The sequence below is a fragment of the Cryptomeria japonica genome, chromosome 2 (genome assembly GCF_030272615.1).
Source record: "Cryptomeria japonica chromosome 2, Sugi_1.0, whole genome shotgun sequence".
Lineage (NCBI taxonomy): Eukaryota > Viridiplantae > Streptophyta > Pinopsida > Cupressales > Cupressaceae > Cryptomeria > Cryptomeria japonica.
The window spans coordinates 19,786,770-19,808,875 of NC_081406.1; the positions used below are offsets into that span (position 1 = coordinate 19,786,770).

Here is a 22,106-nt window from a genome sequence, read left to right on the forward strand (position 1 = left end):
TCCAACTGAGGATTAGACTGCGGATATCCTCACCAAGTCTCTAAGCTTAGACAAGTTTGTAAAATTTAGGGGGCAACTTGGTGTAGTTGATTAAATGACCATTAAGGGAGGGTATTAAAGTAATATTTAGTTATTTAATGGTCATTTAGGTGTCTTTAGTTGATAACTTGATATAGATAGTTTCTATTTCTATCTTTAGTTGACGATTGTTTCCTTCAGAAACATCAGTTTGTAATTCTCTATTTATGTAACTTCGTTTCATTAATTGATTATGCAATTACCATTACACTTGTAAGACCTATGGGCATTGATAAGACCTAAAGACATATGTTGTACGTAAGATATACAAACATTATGTAGCTCTTCCTCTGGATTTCTTCTTCTATTTGAAAAAACATTGTATTGCATGTGAGACCTAACGTGGCACTTGTAAGACCTATAGGCATTGATATGACCTAAGAGCATTGTATTGTATGTAATATTAGCCATAGTTATCACTGATATCAAAAGAAGTTGCAGAAGTGTTGTGCAAACAGATTCATTATATCAAGTACAGACGAATTAATGACAGGTTTCATTGCTTAAGTTTTTGAGCACACAAGTACCCAACATTGAGTTTGAAGTTTCTGAGAACACATATAAATGCAATATATTGGGTTAATGATAAGTTTTGACAAAAAATATATACAGATGCAGGAGGAATATCCGTTGAAGCAAATCATCTTTGATATACGTATCTCATCGGTACACTCTCATCGGCATTAGTGTACAATATTAATGTTGAAATAAGACTTGATATCAAGATCTCTTGTTTGAATGCTCTAGTAATTTGAAGAAGATGAAATTATTAATGATTATATATCATGGGGAATTAAGGATTGAACTAGCATATCTGCCATTTCCGTGATTGGAAGAATGTTGTTTCGTTTCGGGAAGTATCATCTGAGCACAGGAGTCCAAAATCGGCTTAATCATTAGACTTGGAATTTTTTATAGTGATCGGCACCAAAGTTTGAAGCAGAATAAATATTCCCAATTTTAAAAGAAAACAAAATCACCATTTATTTATATTTGCATATAGACCAAGGACTTTACCCTCATGGCATGAATAAACTGTTATGCATGACTTCATGATCAGAATAACAGCTTGTATATATATCATTGCTCGGTTGTATAGAGCATTTCTGGTAGTGTTTCCAAATGCAAGAATGACAGTATTGAATACAAGCAAAGGCATCGTATTATCATGGTTGTTTAGCGGTTATTTAGTTACAACTATTCTGTTCAGTTGTAAGAAGTTATAACTATCCTCTAACTGGCCATCCTATAGAGGTCAATATATAGAAGAATGAAGAACGATGAAAATGTAGTGTGTGAAGGCTCGAAGAAAAGAATGAGTATGTATGAGATGTGTTGAACAAAGATATATCATACAAGTAACCATATAAGGATTGTTGAAACAGATCGTATGCCAATAAAGGAGGGGTATTGCTGAGCAGAGGAATGCTGTTTGAAAGAAAATACTTTGAGAAGGACATATATACTGAAGTCTGAAGTTTGATGCTGTCATAAGGAAGGAAGGTATTCCATTTGAAGTTATGATGATATTTGATCCAGATCAGGTACAACAATAACAGCGGATTGGTTTTATTTTCTCTCGAGTTTGTTCTAAAATTGTAGACAAATTTTTCAGAGGTTGCTGATAACAGTGAGATATTTTCAAGTTACATTTGCAGATTTATGTTATCTAATCCTTCAGTTTGCATTCAGTTTACAGAGAGGTTCTTGCAGTTCATCTTGATACAAAATATCTATCTAAAGTCTGTTCAAATTGTAATTATTTATTTACTTGTTCCAAACATTGTAAAGAGAAAGAGATTGTAATTTTCTTCGAGTTGGTGCTTTAAGAATTTCTGAGTTGGTGCTCAGATCATTGAATTGTAGTTTCAGAGGATTTGGTGCTCTTATAAGGAATTTGGACAGTAGATCCTAGCAGCATTTTTCACCGTGGTTCTTCCCAACCTGGGTTTCTGTAATGTCCCCACTTTGAAATAGAATTTAATAATAAATGATAATAATAAAAATTAAACATTAAAAATTAAATTAAAATATAAAATAATATAATTAAATATGATTAATTAAAAATTAATTAAGTTAATGAAAAGTCAAAAGACATGAAAGGAAAAGTTGTGACTCCCTCAACAATGAGATATAAAAGGGAGAAGAGAACCTCATTTGAGAGGGGGGATAATTTGGAAATGAGAAGTGCAGATCTGATTATGAAAGGTTGTGTCCCTTTCAAAGGGTAGAAATAATGAAGAGTTGCACTCTTTCAAAGCGTGCTAATGGTGAAAGGGTATGTCTCTTGCCAAAGGGCATACATGATGAAGAGGTGTGACCTCTCCCTCAAATTAAAGATATAAAGGGAAGGAATCAAAAGCATCTAGTGATATCACCATTGATCAGATCAGATCAGAATTGTTATCAAGTTACAGGCAGTAACATTTGTGTTCTTGGTGGTATGCATGGGGATGTGCTTAATATGTATGCTTAGTATATGAAGCCTGATAAAGTTGTTATGCAGAATCTAGTAATAATATTGTTATAAACTGCAATATGTATGACAGTCATACTTAATATGATATATATTCATAATACATTAGAAGTTAGTGTACGTATAGTCTAAATCATGTTATTACTGTCAGTATTTAAGAAGACGGGGATGAGATGTTCCAAAGAGGGGCAATCTAAATCCAAGCAATAGGTTAAGTCCCAAGATAGGGTGGGGATCAGCGACCCATAAGCCTTGAGGGTATAGACCCAAGATAGGTAAGGGCTTGGATCTGTAAACTTTGAGAAAAACCTATTGTAGTTGGTCTCTAAGCGCTTTGGTAACATACGTAAACCCTTCTCCCTTAAAACTGAAGTAGTAGCAGGGTCTGATATCTATATTATTAATGATATTAATCATCTAATGAGGAAAATAGATAAGCACTTGTTAATAACTAATTGAAGAATATCAATCAATTTTAATATATTGAAATAGATCAGGTAGGGGACATTACAGTTTCCACGTAAATCTTGTGCATTGTCTTTATTCTGTGGCTGCATCTCTTTCTGGTTTCAGTTTCAATTCCTTTAAGGTTTAAATTGTTAAGGATCAAAATTTTATATGGATGTAAGAAGTTATAATTGCATTTCTGGGCATCATGAGAGAGCATATTGAGAGGAAGTAGGTGGAGATTAAAAGATGTAAAAACTCGGAGTTTACTGCCTCTTGTTGGACAAACAAGAGGAAGAGAATTTAGGGCATCTTAGAACGTTTGATTCAGCATTTGTTTAAACCTGCTCTTCCTTTCTTTTAGACACTTGTGAAATCAGAATAATAATGATACTTTTGAGGGCTAGTAGAATTCTTGAAGCTTCATATTACCTCACATATTTTTGTTATCTGGTTTTATCAGACAATAAAAGTCTTGAATAGCCTGAAGTGTGCTTACTAAATACTAAATATCAACCCCTTTTAGCAGGGACCTGAAATCCGTAAACTCCAGGTATTCTGAGTAACAAAATTATCCCCAGAAGTTCTTCGTTTTTTCAATAGGGACTTTCAATGAAACTATAAAGTTAAAACTGAAGAGAAATTTGAAACTTCCAATATTGATTATTCCCTATAGCGTGTGCAACGCTCTGTGCCTGCTTGATATACACATCATCAGTTGTAATGTGGTCGTGACAGATGATTTGAGATGTATCTGCCATGTCAACAACCTGGCTCTTTGACATCGTGCACGCAGCTGGAGGCAGAACACAAATCAACTCCTTTCTCCTCTCACAACTTCCTCCTGCATCCGTGCCAGAGTCCATGTCATGTTTATGGGTACAACTTCTTCAGGGTAAATAGTCGTTATCAGGACTACTAGCATTATCAATGTTCAAGGCAATCTTTGTTATAAGGCTTACAGTACGAACAACTATGTTATTCGGATAAGTTTTTTGCCCAGGGCCAGTATGATATTTAAGAGCAACCGTTTAGATAAATAATATCAAAAGAACTGGTTATTTTGGCAACTTTGTCATCTGGTGGTTAATGCCTATTAGCTATAGGGTAAATCTGGAAGGCCTTAGGCTAAAAACTCAGATTTGGCATGCGGAATTCTTCTGTATTTTCTTCAGTCAAATATGACATAAGTTGTCCAACGACCTGCAGTTTTGCTAACGATGCGTATTCGAGTGAGGAAAAAGCGTCGCAGAGGTTCAAATGCCCCCACCACGATAAGGCTGCCCATTACTCCTGGGGTGGTTGTGTAAAAATTATGAGGTCTGTTTGAGTGTAACCCCTGTTTATGTAGTGCAATATTTCTTTTGTTCTACAAAATTTTATTGCTATCGGCATTGCCATTGTCAATGTATGCATATTCTGAACCTAATAAAGCATACACCCCTTTGTATAAATCTGATACGAACAAGACATTTTTCAAACTTCATTTCGAAATAGCTATCTGGCAGTCAGGCAACGATGATTTCAATTGCTGTATAGCCATAGCCTTACATGGTTTTCACCATGAAAAGCCTCTATTAAACAGTTCTCTACAACTCTCCTTTTTTTTAAATAAAAGCATTCAGAGCTTGAGAATATAAATCTCACCCGGAAGTATTGAATCGACGATGGAAAGTGCGAGGTTCGAATCCCTGTGGATCCTAATTTTCTTATCTGTGGGATTCTTTGGAAAAAATGTGTCTCTCATTGTATACAGGCCTTCGACCGCCTCGGAAGCCTTCTCGAATGGGTCGCTTGATTCTGCGTTAGCACTGCTATTACTCCTTTCATCACTCCCACTCTTCTCCATTTTGCTCTTTACCTCCCAGATTTTGCTCTTCTTCTGATAGTTTCGATTATACAAAGCTTGGCAACGCTTTGACTGGAAGTTTGGTCAGTTTTGGGACATATGTGATGTAAACTTCAAGCGAGCATTGATGGCACCCAACTTTTGTGCAGGTAAGATGTTTGTAGCTGTCTAATGCAATTATGTAATTATTTTTGGGTGTCGGACGATCCTTAGCTCTCAAGGCATGGTTCCAATTGGCTATGGACTCAGAAGTTGTGGGAGAATATTGATAGATGGAAGGAGTATCTAAATTTATTTTGGTTGTCTAAATGGCAGAGGGTATATAAATTTATTTTAATATTTATTTTAAAACATTTTTGGATGGAATGAAATTATATCTTAAAGTTATAGATGTAAAAAAATAAAAGTTCATACAATATTAAAAATTAGTTTACAATTACAATTACAATTATATTATCATTTTAAGAATTGGTACAGTTAAATATAATGTTATAATATGATAGTGAAAATTAAGTTACAAGAGTTATAGAGCTAAAAGGTGGGAGGGAGGCCTTTATCATCAAGGTGACTCCTTTTTAATCAAATTATTTCTATTATTAATATGTTCCCAATCAATAAGAGAAAAATCATCATTCTCTTATAGTTAAATAATAAGAATTGTTGTATCTTTGATCTTTAATTGTGAAATAGCCAAATTCAACCAAGAGAACTTGTCGTGTCCCCATCCATGTCAAGAAGAAGATACTAAGAAGGGATTCCAATATAGGTTGGACACCAACCGAGTTGGCCTACAATAGTAGGAGATCAACCTTTGCATTGGCTAGCAAGTGAAGGTGAAGGAGAAGGACATTGTTTGTGCCTCTAAGAATAACACTTAGAGGAACCAAAGCAATCATGTATTTGGTTCCATTAGGACAACCAGTTATGCGGTGATGACATAAGAAGTATACATACCACGATACATGAGGCATCACCCACACAATCTAACAAAGTCTACAAATGTGTCAACTCAAGGGTCACTTATTGGCCTAGACATAAATTTGCATTAGCACATTAGCGTTACATCCCCAAATTTTGTTTAGTATTTCATTCCAATAATGAATGGTTTTTACTTTTAACTTTCATGTTATAAAAGTAGAATTACTATGAATTTGGATGAATAATCATTAATGATGTGTTGTGATGTCAATGTGGTTTTGAATATGTTTTGAAACTTGCAATGAAAGATAGATTAAATTATTCATTTTACAATGAATTTGAAATACAAGAATGTTTTATTATGGAATATGACTTTATGTATGAAAGTGGTCTAATCATGTGTTTGATTGTCCAAGTGATATCCAAGGAGTTTGTCGAGTTTATCCTACCAAAAGAATAGGGATAGTATCATTCGGGAGAGGAGTGTAGACAAGGAAAATGTGTCGATGTCGTCTTAAGACCTTCATGCACACTTAAGTTGCAATGGTCAAGACAAAGTATCACAATCAATATATATGTGTGTGTGTGTGTGTGTGTGTGTGTACACACACACACACGCACACAGATATATATATATATATACACACACATACATATATATATACACACACATACATATATATGTAGATATATATATATATATATATATATATATACATATATACATATATACATACATATATATATATATATGTACACACACACACACACACAGATATATATATATATACACACACACACACACACACACGCACACATGTGTGTGTGTACATATATGTATATATACATGTATACATACATGATATGACATATATATATCATATATATGTGTGTGTGTGTAGTCACACAAATCTGTCCAACTTAATTAAATAAATAAACGCTATTTATTTGATTAAAAATCCACTAGCTATCAGTTAATTAAATTAATATTTAATTAATTTATTCTCAAAACATTCTTCTATTAATTAAATAAATTATTCATTTTATTTTAATTCATTCATTAAATCAAATTTCAATCAATTAAATAAATAAAAGCTATTTATTTAATAAAATCCCCTTTTCCTCTTTTAAATAATTTATTTAAATCATTATCCCCCCCCCCCACTTGCATTTTCCTACAAATGCAACTTGCACTCATTTATTGAAATAAACTAATTTTATTTTAAATAAAAATCATATTTTCCCTCACCCACCAAATCCACTTGCAAAAATCTAATCCCCTTCTAGATTCTTCTAACCCCTTCCTAATTAGCCTAATCCATCTCCTAATTATTGTCACATTCCTAAGCAAAATGGAGTTGCTTCTCAAAGACTCCAAAATCTTTGAAAAGCATTTAATGCTTTGTGTGTTCAACAAATTAACCCCCAAAATCTTCCAAGACCACTAATGGCTCTTACATGACCATTTATGGCTCTTACATAACCATTTATGGTTATTTCAAACTTGTCCCCCCAAACATTTATTGTTTTGACCATATTCATCCATTTCACATTTGCACAAGAGTTTATCCATTGGATAAAAGCTTTATTCTTTGAATAAAGAGTTTTTTCATTCAACCAACCTTGACATTAACTCCCAAAGTCATATCAGGCATTTAATGCTTATTCTCTCTCCTCTCAACCTATCTCACATTGACACCTGTCATCCTGGGATTGGGTTGAAAGCTCTCACATGGATTTGAAATCATTCGATCCTGACTCTTGTTGAGATTGCTCAATCTCAACCATCCATTGCTCCATTTTTCCTATAAATAGAGCCCATTTCTTCATAATCCAGATCCTGAAAACTTGTATGCATTTAAGCTATAGGCATTTTTAGAGAGCATTTAGCATAGCAAATTCATGTATTGTCATTTTGGTTAAAATAAATCATTTTAACATCAATAGCTTAATATTAGCTTCTTTATTTACATTTAGAGCAATATTTCAATCTCAATCCTTCATAAGCATCCATAGTGCAAAAAGTTGCTGAGAGCTACACTATTTTGGAACTTGGAGAGGAGAGGAACAAGGGAGAAGGAGCTAAGAGCATGCTAAGAGGCATTTGGAGATGCCTCATTATCTTTATTTCATTAGTTAGATATATTAGCATGATTTTAGTGTCTCTCTTTATATGTCTGTTTAAATTAGTTTTTGATTGACTAACACTAACGGTTTCTTGTGTGTGTGTTATTTATCTCAGACTAACCTTATCCACTTTGCAGGGCATCATTTGGTGAACCCGACGTGAATCGAAACACCAAAAATATATTCTTTTTTTTAAAACTAACATGTCTGAATATTGAAAGTGTCACACAGGTTGCGCTTTGGCGCTATGGAACTCGTTCTGGCGCTATCGATACTTATTCTTTTAGCGCTATTGTTCTTACAATAGCGCTATTGTCTCAAGTTCAGCGCTTTTGGAACCGTTTTGGCACTTTTGACATTGTTTTGGCGCTATTAACCCTTTTTCAGCGTTTTTGCCTCTCTATCTTTCCCCTTCTTTCAGCGCTTTTGTGTTAAATAGCGCTTCTGTTCAAAACACAGACTAGCGCTATTGTAACAGAATGTCGTAAAAATCACCTTGTAACCAAAAAAATTGAAAATTTTAGGCTTGTGAAAGCCTCCCTTGGACATAGATTTTACTAACAATTTGTTGTTTGTGCAGGTTTAAAACTCACCATAAAAAATCACAAACTTGTCTTTTGGTGCTTTTAAAAACTTGAACAAACAAAATTCCATTGCTTTCTAGTTAGGGTCACTCATCTTTTGGTGCATTAAAAACTGAACAAAACAACTTTATTTTGCAAGTTAGGAAACAAACTTCGTTTTGGTGCTTAAAATCAACAAAACAAAATTTATTTTTTTGCATCAACTTAAAAAAATTTACAATCAACACTTTGTTTTGGGCAATCTAAAAAGAACAAGTCATTTTTCATTGAAGCTCAAAAACAAGTTTACTTCAAGAAAAACGTGTTTTTTGTTAAAGTTGACCAGGACTTCCCATTTCTAGATTACAACATATTGCCTTTGAAGTTAAAAAGAACATCATGATTGTTGGAGCAACATCTCCAAAATAGTTAGATCACATTGCAATGGTGGATTAAAAAGAACAAGTGTTTTTCGTGTTTGGCACGCTTGTGCAAAAAGTCGGTCGAGTGGTCCTACCTCTAACACACACTATCCTCTCCCTTGGCTTTCGTGGTCCTAGGTGCAAGAGAAAAGTGTTAGTAACACTCAAAATTTTATCTTTTTAAGAGAGGCCTGCCAAGGGATCGATACTCTTGGGAATGACCTCGCGCAATAAATTCTTCGAGTCGCTATAGAAATTAGGTGAGAGCGAAAGCTGTAGCCTTAGGTATAGCTGTTCCTACAGTGTAACTGGCCGAAAGGACAAATGGGCCCCACCACCAGTTACAAGGCTCTTAAGTGAGTCACTGCAGAATGAACTTATGTCCAAAAACATCGAACATGACTAAACACCTTTAAGTAGTAGCCCACCCGTTCTATTGATTGAAGATATTTGCGATATAATTTAGTGCAAGAGCATAGATGGTTTTGCTCCCAAGATACTCACCATACTTATTTCCTTGAGTATGTTATCACTGATTTAAATTGGGTTTTTCTTTTCCCATGATTGGTTGAAGTTTGTTGAATTTTGAATAGGGTGTAGTTCCAAATACTTCGGCTTTGTTCTAGACCTCAAGGGTTTAAGGGTTTTTTGATTTTAAATCCTCTTGTGTTTCGTTCTAAAACCTTTGGTTTCTAATCTTTCATTACTTTATTCACTTAAGTAATGGGTCATAGGAAGTGTCCCCCCTTGTTGTTTGCCTAGGCGGTTATGTTAATTAATCAAAAAATTTATGCCTTATATGTTTTCTTCTAAAGTTGTCGGGCCCAGTAACTAGTGCGCATCTCGCGGATGGATCCACGGCTCGCGTTATTTCGCTAGGTGAAGTTGCGCGTAGTTTAAAACCAGCAAAGTTGCGAAAAACACATGGCATGCCACATAGACAGTCCAGCTGGTGGTTGACAGCGAGTAAGTTGGCGGCACATGGCACTAGTCACAACAGTCAGCAGGTCAGGATTAAAGGCTAAAAGGCGGGCCCCAGAGGTGAGTCAGGTCGCAGGTGGAGATGACTTGGCGAGTATCGCTGTTATGAAAAAGGTGGGGCCTCGTGGTTTCCTTTTGGCAAATAAGAAGGTGACAAGTCAGCTCTGAAAGTGACTAGGCGCCAGGTGTTCACGATGAGTCAGCGGGCCCACCCCTCCTGAGAGCCTGTTCAGAGGATTAAAAGCCGATCAGCTTAAGAGATGATCCGACGGCCCGCGCTATTTCGCAAGGGTAAGATGCTCGTCCTTTATACCCCACGAAATAGCGAGAATGAATGCGAGCCGTCCACGTGTCATGATGATGACCTAGAGGATATAGCTGTTATGAAAAAGGTGGGGCCCCGTGGTTTCCTTTTGGCAAATAAGAAGGTGACAAGTCAGCTCCGAAAGTGACTAAGCGCCAGGTGTTCATGATGAGTCAGCGGGCCCACCCCTCCTGAGAGCCTATTCAGAGGATTAAAAGTCGATCAACTTAAGAGATGATCCGACGGCCCGTGCTATTTCGCAAGGGTAAGATGCTCGTCCTTTATACCCTGCGAAATAGCGAGCATGAACGCGAGTCGTCCACGTGTCATGATGATGACCTGGAGGATATAGCTGTTATGAAAAAGGTGGGGCCCCGTGGTTTCCTTTTGGCAAATAAGAAGGTGACAAGTCAGCTCCGAAAGTGACTGGGCGCCAGGTGTTCATGATGAGTCAGCGGGCCCACCCCTCCTGAGAGCCTGTTCAGAGGATTAAAAGTCGATCAGCTTAAGAGATGATTCGACAGCCCGCGCTATTTGGAAAGGGTAAGATGCTCGTCCTTTATACCCCGCGAAATAGCGAGAATGAACATGAGCCGTCCACGTGTCATGATGACACGTGGTCTAAGAAGAAAGTGTGGGCCCGCCAAGGTGGAACCGGCGGTATGAAAGAAAGACACGTGGCCAGTATCAAGTGGAATGCGAAGGGAATTTCAAGGCCAACGGTTGGACGCCACGTGGTATCATGTAGCCAATAGAAAAGCGGGACCTAGAGTAAAGCTAAAGCCGTCAGTTAACCTAACTCTCGATCAAGTCTCTTTTGATCGAACGGTTGGCATTATTTCGCAGGACCAAGCTGCCCGATGGTTATGCTTCACAAAGTTGTGAAAGAACAAAATGAAACACTTACAGGAATGTTGTGACTCATTGGAGTGAAAAATACGAATTCTTGTATGAATTCAATTTTGAAGGGACGACCGAAGCATGCGGAATCAATGTTATAGTTAAGGCCCTGAGTACAAATATTTGATTTCCTAACAACCGGGTAAAGATATCTTTTAAAGGATTTTGCAGAAGAGCAGACACAGAGTTATTCTCCTCAGATACAAAGCAAGTCGGTTCAGTTGCAGAGCAAATTCCTTCAAGCAAAGAACAGGTTCTCTCATATTTTTGTGTAGCAATTCTTGTGTAGTGTTCTAAATAAGATAGTTGATTCGTCACAGAATTGTTTAAGAGTGGCATTTATTTCTTGCATTTTCAAAATGGCTCCTAAAAGAGAATTTTCTGGTAAGGTTAACTATTCAGAGAGGAGTGTCTGTGATGATTTTTTAGAATAGTTGACGTTGTCAACTAATCAGGCTTCAAAGGCAAAAGAATTAGTACCCAAGGCTCCTCATCTAAAGATAGGAGAAGGATTATATGATAAGGGCAATTGGTTGAGAGACCCACAGGTTGGACTGTCTGGGTTGGGGTTGTTTAAAATTGGATTCGGAATGAGAAATTCTCCTGCCCCGCAAAACAGTATCTGGGAACTAGATGTTGGGAAATTAGTAGTCCCAGGGGTATTCATAGACACAGATTTGCTGACTCAAATGGCGTTAAACTATGACTCAGTTACGAGAAGTATTCGGGATTGAAATGGGAAAACACTTGTTGAAATTAATGCTGACGAGTTTAGGAAAGCATTTGGGCTTAATGAGTTTACAAACTTTCTAGAACCTATAAACTTCACATCATTAGCCCAAATTTACGGTGCACAGAGGAGTCATCTCAGGAATGGGCCTCTTAAAGAATTTTTTGTGAAAATTGGAGGGTTAACAGTTGTAGGACCCAACACACAAGAGCCCTTCTCATTAAGTATGTTCACTCTGAGGGCCAAAGGAATGTATTGGGCACTTTGTCAAGTTTTGGGAGAAGATGCTGAAGCAAATATGTCGAATCATTACCTGCTAATGATTGCTCAGATTTTGAATCCTTCTCTTGCAATCATATTTGATTATGTCTCCTTTATTGCTGATGCTATCCATGGAGGGTTGATAGGAATTAAGAATGGAAAGGTGGATAGGCCTTTCGGATGGTACTCACTCCTAATGCATCTTTTTCTCTTCAAAGGTGGTGATTATTTTGCCAGTGGATTAGACTTGGTTAAGGAGAAGGAAGGAGAAAAAATGCCAGTACAGTTATGGAGTACTGTGTTGTCATGGGATAGAGAGGATGTCAGTTTTCTGAAGTTTGATAAATACTTTGCATCAAAGATAAGGACTCTCCTCTGCTCTGAAAACCCAAGAATCCCCAAAGTTCTTCTGGAATTCATGAGACCAAAAGAATTCGCAGAGAACATAAAAATTGTTCATAATTGGGGTGACATTTACTTATATCTAGTCTCCACAGTTTTTAGAGTTTATGGTTTCAGGGGCACCCCATTTTTGTTACCTTACTAGGTCCCTCTCAAAGTAGGAATCGCAGAGATCCTTAGACAAATTGGTGGCTTGCAAGAGGCAGAGTTGACAGGCAGGGGTAAAGGGACTATTTTCCCTGCAGCTACCATAGCCCACCAATTTGTAATAACAAAGGGAGGCTGGAATTGCTTTGAGGATTTCCTCAAACCTTATCATTTATCCACTGCAGTGTCTAGGTGCGCCGATCCAGAGGACTTCTTCAACGGTATGTTTAGGAAGAAGGTAGCATGTAGAGGTAGGCCTCATCAATTCCAGTTTACTAAAGACCTCATCAGAAATGAATTTGATCTAGATGAGCAGGAGCTAAGAAAAGAAAAGTGGGTGGCTTATAAGAAAGCCCTGGATTTTGTGCAAGTTTGATGTTATCTATGACCCATTGTCTAGCTTTTTCCCACTAGAAGAGAAAATAAAGTTTTTGATTGTTTTTTTTGAAGATGTGATGCAGACATTGAAGGAGAAGAGGGAAGCTGTAATCAAAAGCAACCCTGAGAAAGCCAGAGTGATCCTTAGTAGGTCAGCTTCTAGCAAGCCAATCCCTTCTGGTGATTACACACTACATAAGAAATCAGGTTATAGTGTGTTGGTGCCTACAATAGGGGAGCCCTCTACCTCCAAAGGAAAGAGGAAGATACAAGATGTCATCGACATCCAAGAGAGCCCAAAGAAGCAAAGGGTGGGGAAAGAAATACAATCAGATACACCTTTGTATTCCCCATCCCAATCCCCTATCCATATAGGAAATGAGCAAGCAGCAGCTGAGCAACTCCTACAATTGGGTAGTCTAGGGCAAATTGCATACACCTATGATGAAGTGGAGGAAGGGATGCCGGAAGAACCCATTACTGCTGAAATGGATATCACCTCCACTGAACTTAAAGGCCAGGAGTGGGATCTTGAGATAAAGAAGGCAAGTAGTGCCTTTCTGGCTAATAACAATTTTGTCACATCAGAAGCATTTATGCAGTTTATATGGAAACAGCACATAGATAGATATAATGCTAGATGTGAAACAAGAAAGGCTGGGCAGCCCAATAAAGATCCAGCCTTGGTGGAAGAGGAAATAAAGCAAGAGATGATGGAAGAATTCAAAACCATCACCCCTGAGCACAGAAGAGATATGGTAGCACAAGCTGGAGCGCTTATATTACCCGAATGGGATATTGCAGATGCCCTGGTATTAGATGTAGTAAGAAAAGAGACTAAACATATGGAGGGGGTTACTTTCAATAAGGACAATGTTGCACTTGTCATGTGGTCTCTCAAGAGAAATGAGAGTAAGAAATGCAAAGACACCCCAGGGTCAAGTTACCTTGGTGGAATGATGGTGAAGAGAGTACAGAGTACAGGGGTAGTGGAGGCTGCTAGCACTGTGTTAGAAACTGCAAAATTCAGTGTTGCAGTAGCAGAGAAAGAAGCCAGAGAGAAAGAGGCCCTCCAAATCAAGTTGGAAACAGTTTTAAAGGCCTATAACAGTGCCAAAGAGGAGGTAAGAGGTAAGGATAGCATCATTGCCAAGCTGCAGAGCCAGTTGACTGGGCAATACCATCAAGGTGAGTCTTCAACACTGATGATCTCCTCTTCTCCTGTAAGACCTCCACCTACTAGCCCTATCATTGAGTTTCCACCATCTCCATCACCCTCCAGCTCTCAAATGATTGAAATCACTCCCCAAGAATTAGAAAATTTGAAACAGGCTCAAGCCTTGTATGCAAAGAAGTTTGAGGAGAGAGTAAGGGCTACAATTTCCAGTTTTGCAGATACAATAAATGTCTCATTGCTCTACAACAATGTAGGTAAAATTATGGAAATATGGAATGAGCTCAGGAGAAACAAGGCTATTTTGACGCCTATTTTTGACAGATGGAGGCCTAGGGAGCAAGATTTAGAGTTTATGTGTGTATCTTGTGATGAGGCAAGGGCCAATCCCATCATTAAATCCACTTCTGATGTCACTAAAATTTTAATACAATTAGCAGCAGAGGTGGATAATGTGGATAGAAAGGTTAATCTGTGCAAGAAGGAATACATTGACCAGGTTTTTGAGTTGCTCCTAGGAGTTTTTGCTAGCCCTGATCAGTTAAAAGACAAACAAATGTGGCTCAAGGAGATAGAAGCTAAATTATCAGCAAGGATTAAAGGAATTATTGATCTTGATGATGCTTCTTTCTTTGTTGTGACAATACAAGAGATAGAGAAAATTAAGTCGCATTATGCTTTTCTCAATTCAGAAGTCAACAAAATGAGAAATTCTTGGAAAAGGCTGACTAAGACTAAAGATAAGGCGATTAATTTCTCATGGCCGACAGAAGAAGTGTATAATGAGTGGACGATTAAATATGCCACCCATGATCCGGAACAGTTAGAGAGTGCCCCTGAAAAGATAGAAGAGGTTGCAACCGAACAAACTGTTGAAGAAACTGCAGAGGCTGAAAAGAGTTTGTAATTGCTTTTGCGAAAAGTTTGTAACCTCTTTACTCTGAAAGAAATGATTGTAACAAACTCTCCTTGAGAAGTCCGAAGCTTTGTGCATACATGTTGTTATAAATGGATACCAGGACTAGAGGATAGGTGATCGCAAAAAATTGTAAGAAAACGCTACAGAAATTTATCTGAGCTTTTCTAAGTCTAATGGAAAATCAAAATTTCTTGTAATACTTTTTGAACTAAATATCAATATACAGACTATCGGTTTTGAGTAAAGCTCTGTGTTGTCTTCAAGTTTGTTCACAAATTTGTTTACTGTTTTCATTCTGAATAATCCAGGGTTGTTCTGTTTGAATGGAATTGCAAAGCAATTTTAGTATAAGTGTTCGTTAGCTTTTCTCTTTAGGAGGGAAATTAAAGAGGCGGGGATCACTCATACCAGTAAACTCTCTGGAAGGAACTTTGAATTCTGATGACCATAGCTTGGTTTATAATGCTTGAGTTTTTGTAGGTGTCAGGCATATACAAGGATTGATAGAAACCAAGCCGACGGGAAGCATAAAGATGTTTTGTTTGAGGAGTCTTATTTGAGTTTAGATGACTCTGTGACCTTGGATAAGGCACTGGTATTAATTGAAGTTGTTTATTGCATGCTTTGTTGATCGAAATGCTGAACTTAAGTACAATTTCCATTCTTTGTTTTCAGTTGATTTCAAGGTGAATAGATCCACTGGTTTTCTGGACTGGTTTGCTGTGGGTTTATGTTTGAAAGCGTGAATTTAATTCACAAAGGTATACCCACCTGGGCTCTAAGTAAGCCCGAAGTGTAGAAGGTCTAATCAAACATTGTCATATGTTGTCTTGATAATTTATTTATCTTTGATGTCTCTTCTACACCAAGCTTGAATCATATTATTTTAAGGATGTTAAAGGGAATCAGATTTTGAAGACAACAGAGTAGAAACATAACTTTTTGAAAAGTCACTTGTGGCTTGATAAAAGTGGTGACTCCCCCATCATAGAGATCATCTATTTGTTATGCTCGTGCAAGACTTAGTATATCACATCCTTACCTGCCACGGCGGGATTCATAAGGTATGTAGTACCAAAGTCGAAGAAATATCAAAATGTGGGCTAAATTTATCACAACTGGCCATTTGACCTTAGGGATAAAAAGTGTTTAAAGTGTGTTCGTTTTAAAGACCAAGTGCAAATTGAGCCGACTTCAGACTTTGGAAATACACCTTAAAATACATCTAAAGGAAGGGTCATATAAAAGTCCAAGGATTGGGTTGATCTAGACCCATACTCATTTGTGCCTTTGAGGCTACATTCTTGTGTTTGTGTGCTTGCTTTGTTTTCTTGTCAAAGAAACATCAAATCAGAAAATCAATCCCAAAAACAAAGTATTCATCCAACATCTTTCAAAACAACCAAAACACATCAAAAACAAAGTGCAAACAAACAAAGGGTCAAATTTTATGACCATTCTTCACATCTTGCGAAAGAAGGAGCGTCATCAGAATATCAACTTGAAAAGAAGACCATTAAGCTCAAAGGCTTTGATCAAAAGGAGGAAATTCTTCTATATAAATAGACAACTCTTTGTCTCCCATAGAGTTTTTCTGCGTCACATGCGTCTCTACCTTCAAGGCAAAACAAACGAATTTGATTCAGAATCATTGAACCGCAGAGCTTTTATGCAATATAGAGCTTAGAGTTATCACAAAAACCAAGGAGGTAAGATTAATCCCAACTTTTTCCCAAACATCTGTATCACCTACAACACAGCTCGAGAAATACCACCAACACCCGAAAGGGAAGAGGTAGAGTTTGTCCCATTTATAACACAAAGTTTTTATTGAAGTTGAAAACATTTTTCATCCATCATCTTCTTCATCCATCATCATTTCATCATCAATCCGTTCCATACTCTCAAAACATTAAGAGGTTCTTGTCCCAAGTTCTCTTTTAGATATTGCTTGAAATCAAAAACTTCACATCACTTTTTAGATTGTTTCTACATCTAGGATAAGCTCATCCTAAGAGACACATCTACGCAGGTTAAAACTAGTTTATGAGTGAATCCTCTCGTTACTAGGTAGTTCAATCTGTAACACATCTCAGATTTCTCTACACCTTATCACATCAAATCTTATCAAAACAAACAAGCAATTGAAAGAAGGAATTTCAGTTACATCTACCTTAAAAGTGCTAGAGATCCACATGCAACACAATTCACCAATCATCAATCTCTCATTTCATCAAAAACTCATCATCATTTTCACTCAACTTCAACAAAGACTCATAAGCAAAATGGCTCAAACCCGATCATTGTCAAGAAATGGAAGAAGAAGAAGAAGAAAATCTCAATGAATTTCAAGAAGCACTTGGAGGAAATGCGGATGACGAAAACCCAAGTACTCCTACTCCTGCAACAATAGAAAGGGCTCAACATAACCCTCTCTTTAACAGACTGTTTAATGAAATACTCAGGAGCAATGTGGATGCTCACTTCTTAAAACTCGCTCAAGAAGGAGCCAAACTCCCCTTTGACTTTGATCTTGCCCAATTAAGACAAGCATCGGAATGACAAAGTCGCCATGAAGAGGAAAGAGGTAGAGATCCCATTAGATATAACATTCCTCGAGGTAACCCACCACCTCCTCCTCCAACTGAAATGGAGATGTTGCGGCAACAAGTCGAGAATCTCGCCCAACAACTTCATAGTGGTGTCAAGACTAACCAATTCTCACTCAATGACATCTGTCCCTATCCTTTTGATAGGAATCTTTATATGCCACCCTTTCCCCGAGGATTCAAAACACCCAAATTTGAAAAATATAGAGGAAAGGGGGATCCTCGAGATCATGTCAGAGAATTTCATTCCGCTTGTCTTGAAGTGGCATATCAAGACACCTACCTAATGCGCCTTTTTCCCCAAAGCTTGGGAGGAACAACCACATCATGGTTTTCTCGACTACCAGGTGGCATTAGAACATTTGAGGAACTCATCCAGAAGTTTCTAGCTCATTACTCTCATAACATTGAACGCGACATCACCATGGCTGATCTGTGCAACACTAAACAAAAACCAGGTGAACTATTCTCAGTATTCCTGCAACAATGGCATCAAATGTCTAGCAGACGTTCTCTTCAGTTACCTGAACGAGAACTAGTGGAAATATTCATTTCCAACTTAAACGAAGAAATGGAATTTCACCTGGATGTCAAAGACACAGACTCTTTTAATGATATGATCACCAAGGGTTTGAAATGTGAAAGGGCACTCATCAAGAAAGGACTCATCAAAATCTATAATGAACCAAAGGATGGTCCTTGCCCACGCTTCAATAGTGATAAACCAAGCTTCTGGAACAAAAACAAGAATATTGTCAACGATGGGGTTGTGGATGCCAGGACTATACAAAATGCACAACCTGTGGTTTGGTTTGCAGGACAAAATCCTCCACCTCAGAATACCACAAATGTTCCTTCCAATCAAGGTCGCATCACATCTCATGATGAACCAAGACCTCGTCAGCAAAAACAGAAACACACATACACTCCCTTAGGGGAACCCATTGAAACGGTATTGCGACAACTCATTTCTCAAAATTTGGTCACTCTACCTAAACTATCAAACTATGAGCCTCAAGTCAAACCAGCATGGTGGAGAGATCCTGAACATTGTGAATTCCATCAAGGAAGAGGACACAAGACAAGTAATTGTCACCGATTAAAAGATCTTATTCAGGATCTTATTGACCGAGGAGAAATTGAAATTGAAGGACATGACCCAAAAACAACCAATAATGATCATCTGATGTTCAAAAATCGACTTCCATCACAAGATCAAAGGGGTTCTTCCACTTCCAGGCGAAGCACTGATACCACTGATTATACACAGGCTACGTATAATTAAACTGTAAATCATCTGTATGATGCCAATGAACAAGTTGCAACTATAACCTTCAAAAATCCCAACTCAAATTGCAATGTTGTTACACGTCGCGACAAAGTTACCATAAAGGCAACTCCACAAGGCACCACCTCCATCCCAAAGCAGTACAATCTTGTGGAACAATTAGATAAAATGCCTGCGCTTATATCCATTTTAGAACTATTGTGCCTATCGCCCTCTCATAAAACTATCTTGGATCAAGCACTCCAAGAGGCGTCAGTCCCTACAAATCTGAATACAGACCAATTTCAAGCCATGGTTGGAAGTCTAAAGTCATCACCTTGTCTCACTTTTTCCGAAAGTGACAACTCTTCCTTCCAGCAACCTCATAACGCCTCACTCCACATCAAAGGATTTATTAATCAGCATAGGATCAAGCGAGTCTTGATCGATAATGGAGCAGGCCTGAATATTTGTACACTACAGTTGGTCACAACATTGGGATATGCAATAGAATTAGTGGATCCTCGTAAGAAGATCACAATCAAAGCCTACGACGATGCAGAGCGTTCCTCCAAAGGAGCTGTGGTACTACCAATCCGAGTAGGCCCTGTGGTAAAGCACATCATCTGTCAGGTTCTGGACCTTCCTCTGCCATACAATCTATTGTTAGGAAGTGTAAAGCGGAAAATCGCGATCGAACCCTAGTTGTTCTCCCCTCTTCCAACTCCGAGGAGAGAGAAGGGAGGTTCGCTAGGATTCGATGGTTTTCACTTAGGGGAGAGACTTTACATTCAAAAGAGGGGTTGAAACCCACTAGATCCAATCCCACGCAATGCAAGATTGGATGCTAAATGTGTTTCAAGGGTTAAGACAACAAGGCTACCCTCTTTTGTAAAGAATGTTGATAGAAGAATTAAACTAAGCATGCATAGAAAGTGACAAAGATTTGCTTATAAACTGAGTTCGGATTATAGGATGAAGCTGCGGACCTGGAATTAGCAGTAAAATGTCGATACGGCGCTGTCCTGCAAATTTGAGCAAAAGTTGTCAGGACGATGGCGCCCGGCGCCACGGTCCTCCGAAAAATCCGCGAAACGAAGGGGGATCTGTTCGTCTCTGCACAAGGATTCCAGATCTTCAATTCCAGCCGCGTACCTGCAACCTACACACAGAAAAACGAAGACGATTGGGGGGTTAGGGATTAGGGGTTTGCCTTTAGGTCAAACCCCGGTTTTGGAATTAACCAAGAAATGAGCAAGAGTTGTAAATGTAAATGACTGTAAAACAAGTACTAATACCTTGTTCTAAGGATGTTTGTATCCTTATGTGCGAAGGTTTATATGTTGTATGTTGTATGTTGTAGCATGTTGTATGTGATCTCCTCTTCAATGGTTGAATCCTTGTCTTGAATGCAACACTTAGCCTTGAATGGAGACTTAGAAGGAATGCTTGAATGCTTGAATGCTTGAATGTTTGAATGTTTGAAATTTGCTTTCGCCTTTTTTCCATCTACCACCAATGAGAGAGGAAAGTGTAGTTTATATACTTGTCATTTAGGGCTGATAGACTGATTTTCCCGACCTTAGGTTGACTAGGAAAGTTAATTTCCAAATTGCAAACAAAAAGACCCGAGCCCCTTAGGAGACCGGGCCCAAAATAGGACCCAGGGACCAGGGCGCTGGGCGCTCTGGTCCCACCTCCCGGGACAGCAGGGTGCAAGGAGGTTCAGGCCAGGGTGCTTGAAAAATGCAGTTTTCAGTGTCGTGAGCAAGTTTCAGGGTCTCCATTCAGGTTGGGTGTTGCGTCGCCATCGTGAAGACCGAAATGCAGTCGAAATTGCAAGTGTCGCAATTTTAGGACGCTACATTTAGCCCCCACTTTAGCGGGAGTATGTATGCTCATACTTCCGGTAAAGTACAAGGAAACAACATTGAAAGACTTTCACCACGTCAAGGAGGCAAGATACACCAAGCCCCCAGTGGACTAAGGATCTTACGACTTTGATTGACAAAGTAAAAGGGAAGATCGCGAGGGAGAACCATGACTGTCAGTAGTAAGGTTCCCTCACTATGAGTCATGCAAAAGGAATACCGAAAATTTTCAAGGCAAAGCTAAGTTTGCCAAGAAATTTTCAAGTATCTTGAAAAGATATGAACGGGATGTATGCCCCCCTACGTTGAAGCGATCGCACACACCTCACCGGGGGTGATTGTTTTAACGTAGTGATACACATAAGAAATGAGAAAGGAAACGGAGCACGTTATCGCAAGGATTTAGCCCCCAAGTGTGAGATAAACCCAAGGATAATAGACACAAAACATAAAGCACAAGGTGACTTCACTTTCCTCAGGGTCAGTATGCTGTATGATAATTCATGTATATCATATGTATGTATGCATAATTGTTCTTCATTCCCCAATCAAGGAAGGTCACCTAGAAGAAGGGAACACATGTGTCTTTTGAGTCAACATGAGAGAGATCGAGAGATCTCAATGCTTTGCATCGTCCTCAAGTAGACAACACTAAGGACAACAAATAGAAGAATGAGAGTACACATAGAAGAAGTGACAAAAGAGAGGGGGAGAGAATCTGCTATGCTAATGAAACTAGTCTAGCACGTCATCTACCCCCCGATCTTGCTGATCAATGTTTCGGGAAGGCAGGGAACACGCTAGAGGAGGAACATCCAACACAGCAGATGGAGCTATCACAAGATCCAAACAAGGGCTATGTTCATGTCCCGAGCCACATTGTTCTTGTCTAGGAGCTAGGATAAGTGCTTTAGAAAATTCATTAGATAAATGGTTATCAATATCAACAAGTTCATATTCACTATCAGAAGCAAGAGGAGTAACATTTTCATCATGAATAACATTTTCATCTATATCATCATCAAGATTTATAAAAATAGGATCTTTAACTCGCACAGGATCAAGACCATCATGCATCTTATGTTTAGGAGATTTAGGCTCAATGTCCGGCTGAGGAGAAAATGGAATAATGCTTGTTGAAGGTGTTTTTGGAGATGGCAAAGTTTGAGAAGCAGCTACTTGAGCTCTAAGACGACGCTTTCGTTGACGTTCGCGTGCAGAACACTTTCGTCTAGTCTTAGTAGGAAGTGAAGAAGATTGAGGAGGAGGAATGTTCTCATCCC

At 38.3% G+C, this 22,106-nt stretch overlaps 1 protein-coding gene across 4 annotated transcripts in view; it reads right to left on the reverse strand.

Moving 5' to 3' along the window:
• The window catches only part of LOC131035389 (uncharacterized), a 182,937-nt gene extending 177,838 nt beyond the window's left edge, over positions 1 to 5,099 (reverse strand). Inside the window, exon 1 of one of the 4 annotated variants that reach the window (XM_057967076.2) lies at positions 4,649 to 5,097. In XM_057967076.2, the coding sequence (XP_057823059.2) occupies positions 4,649 to 4,850 (202 nt within the window). In that variant the 5' untranslated portion in view covers positions 4,851 to 5,097. Of the gene's footprint in view, positions 1 to 4,648 lie in introns of all 4 variants that reach the window. The other 3 variants (XM_057967075.2, XM_057967080.2, XM_057967079.2) reach the window with 3 other exon arrangements.
• Positions 5,100 to 22,106: the final 17,007 nt, after the last annotated feature.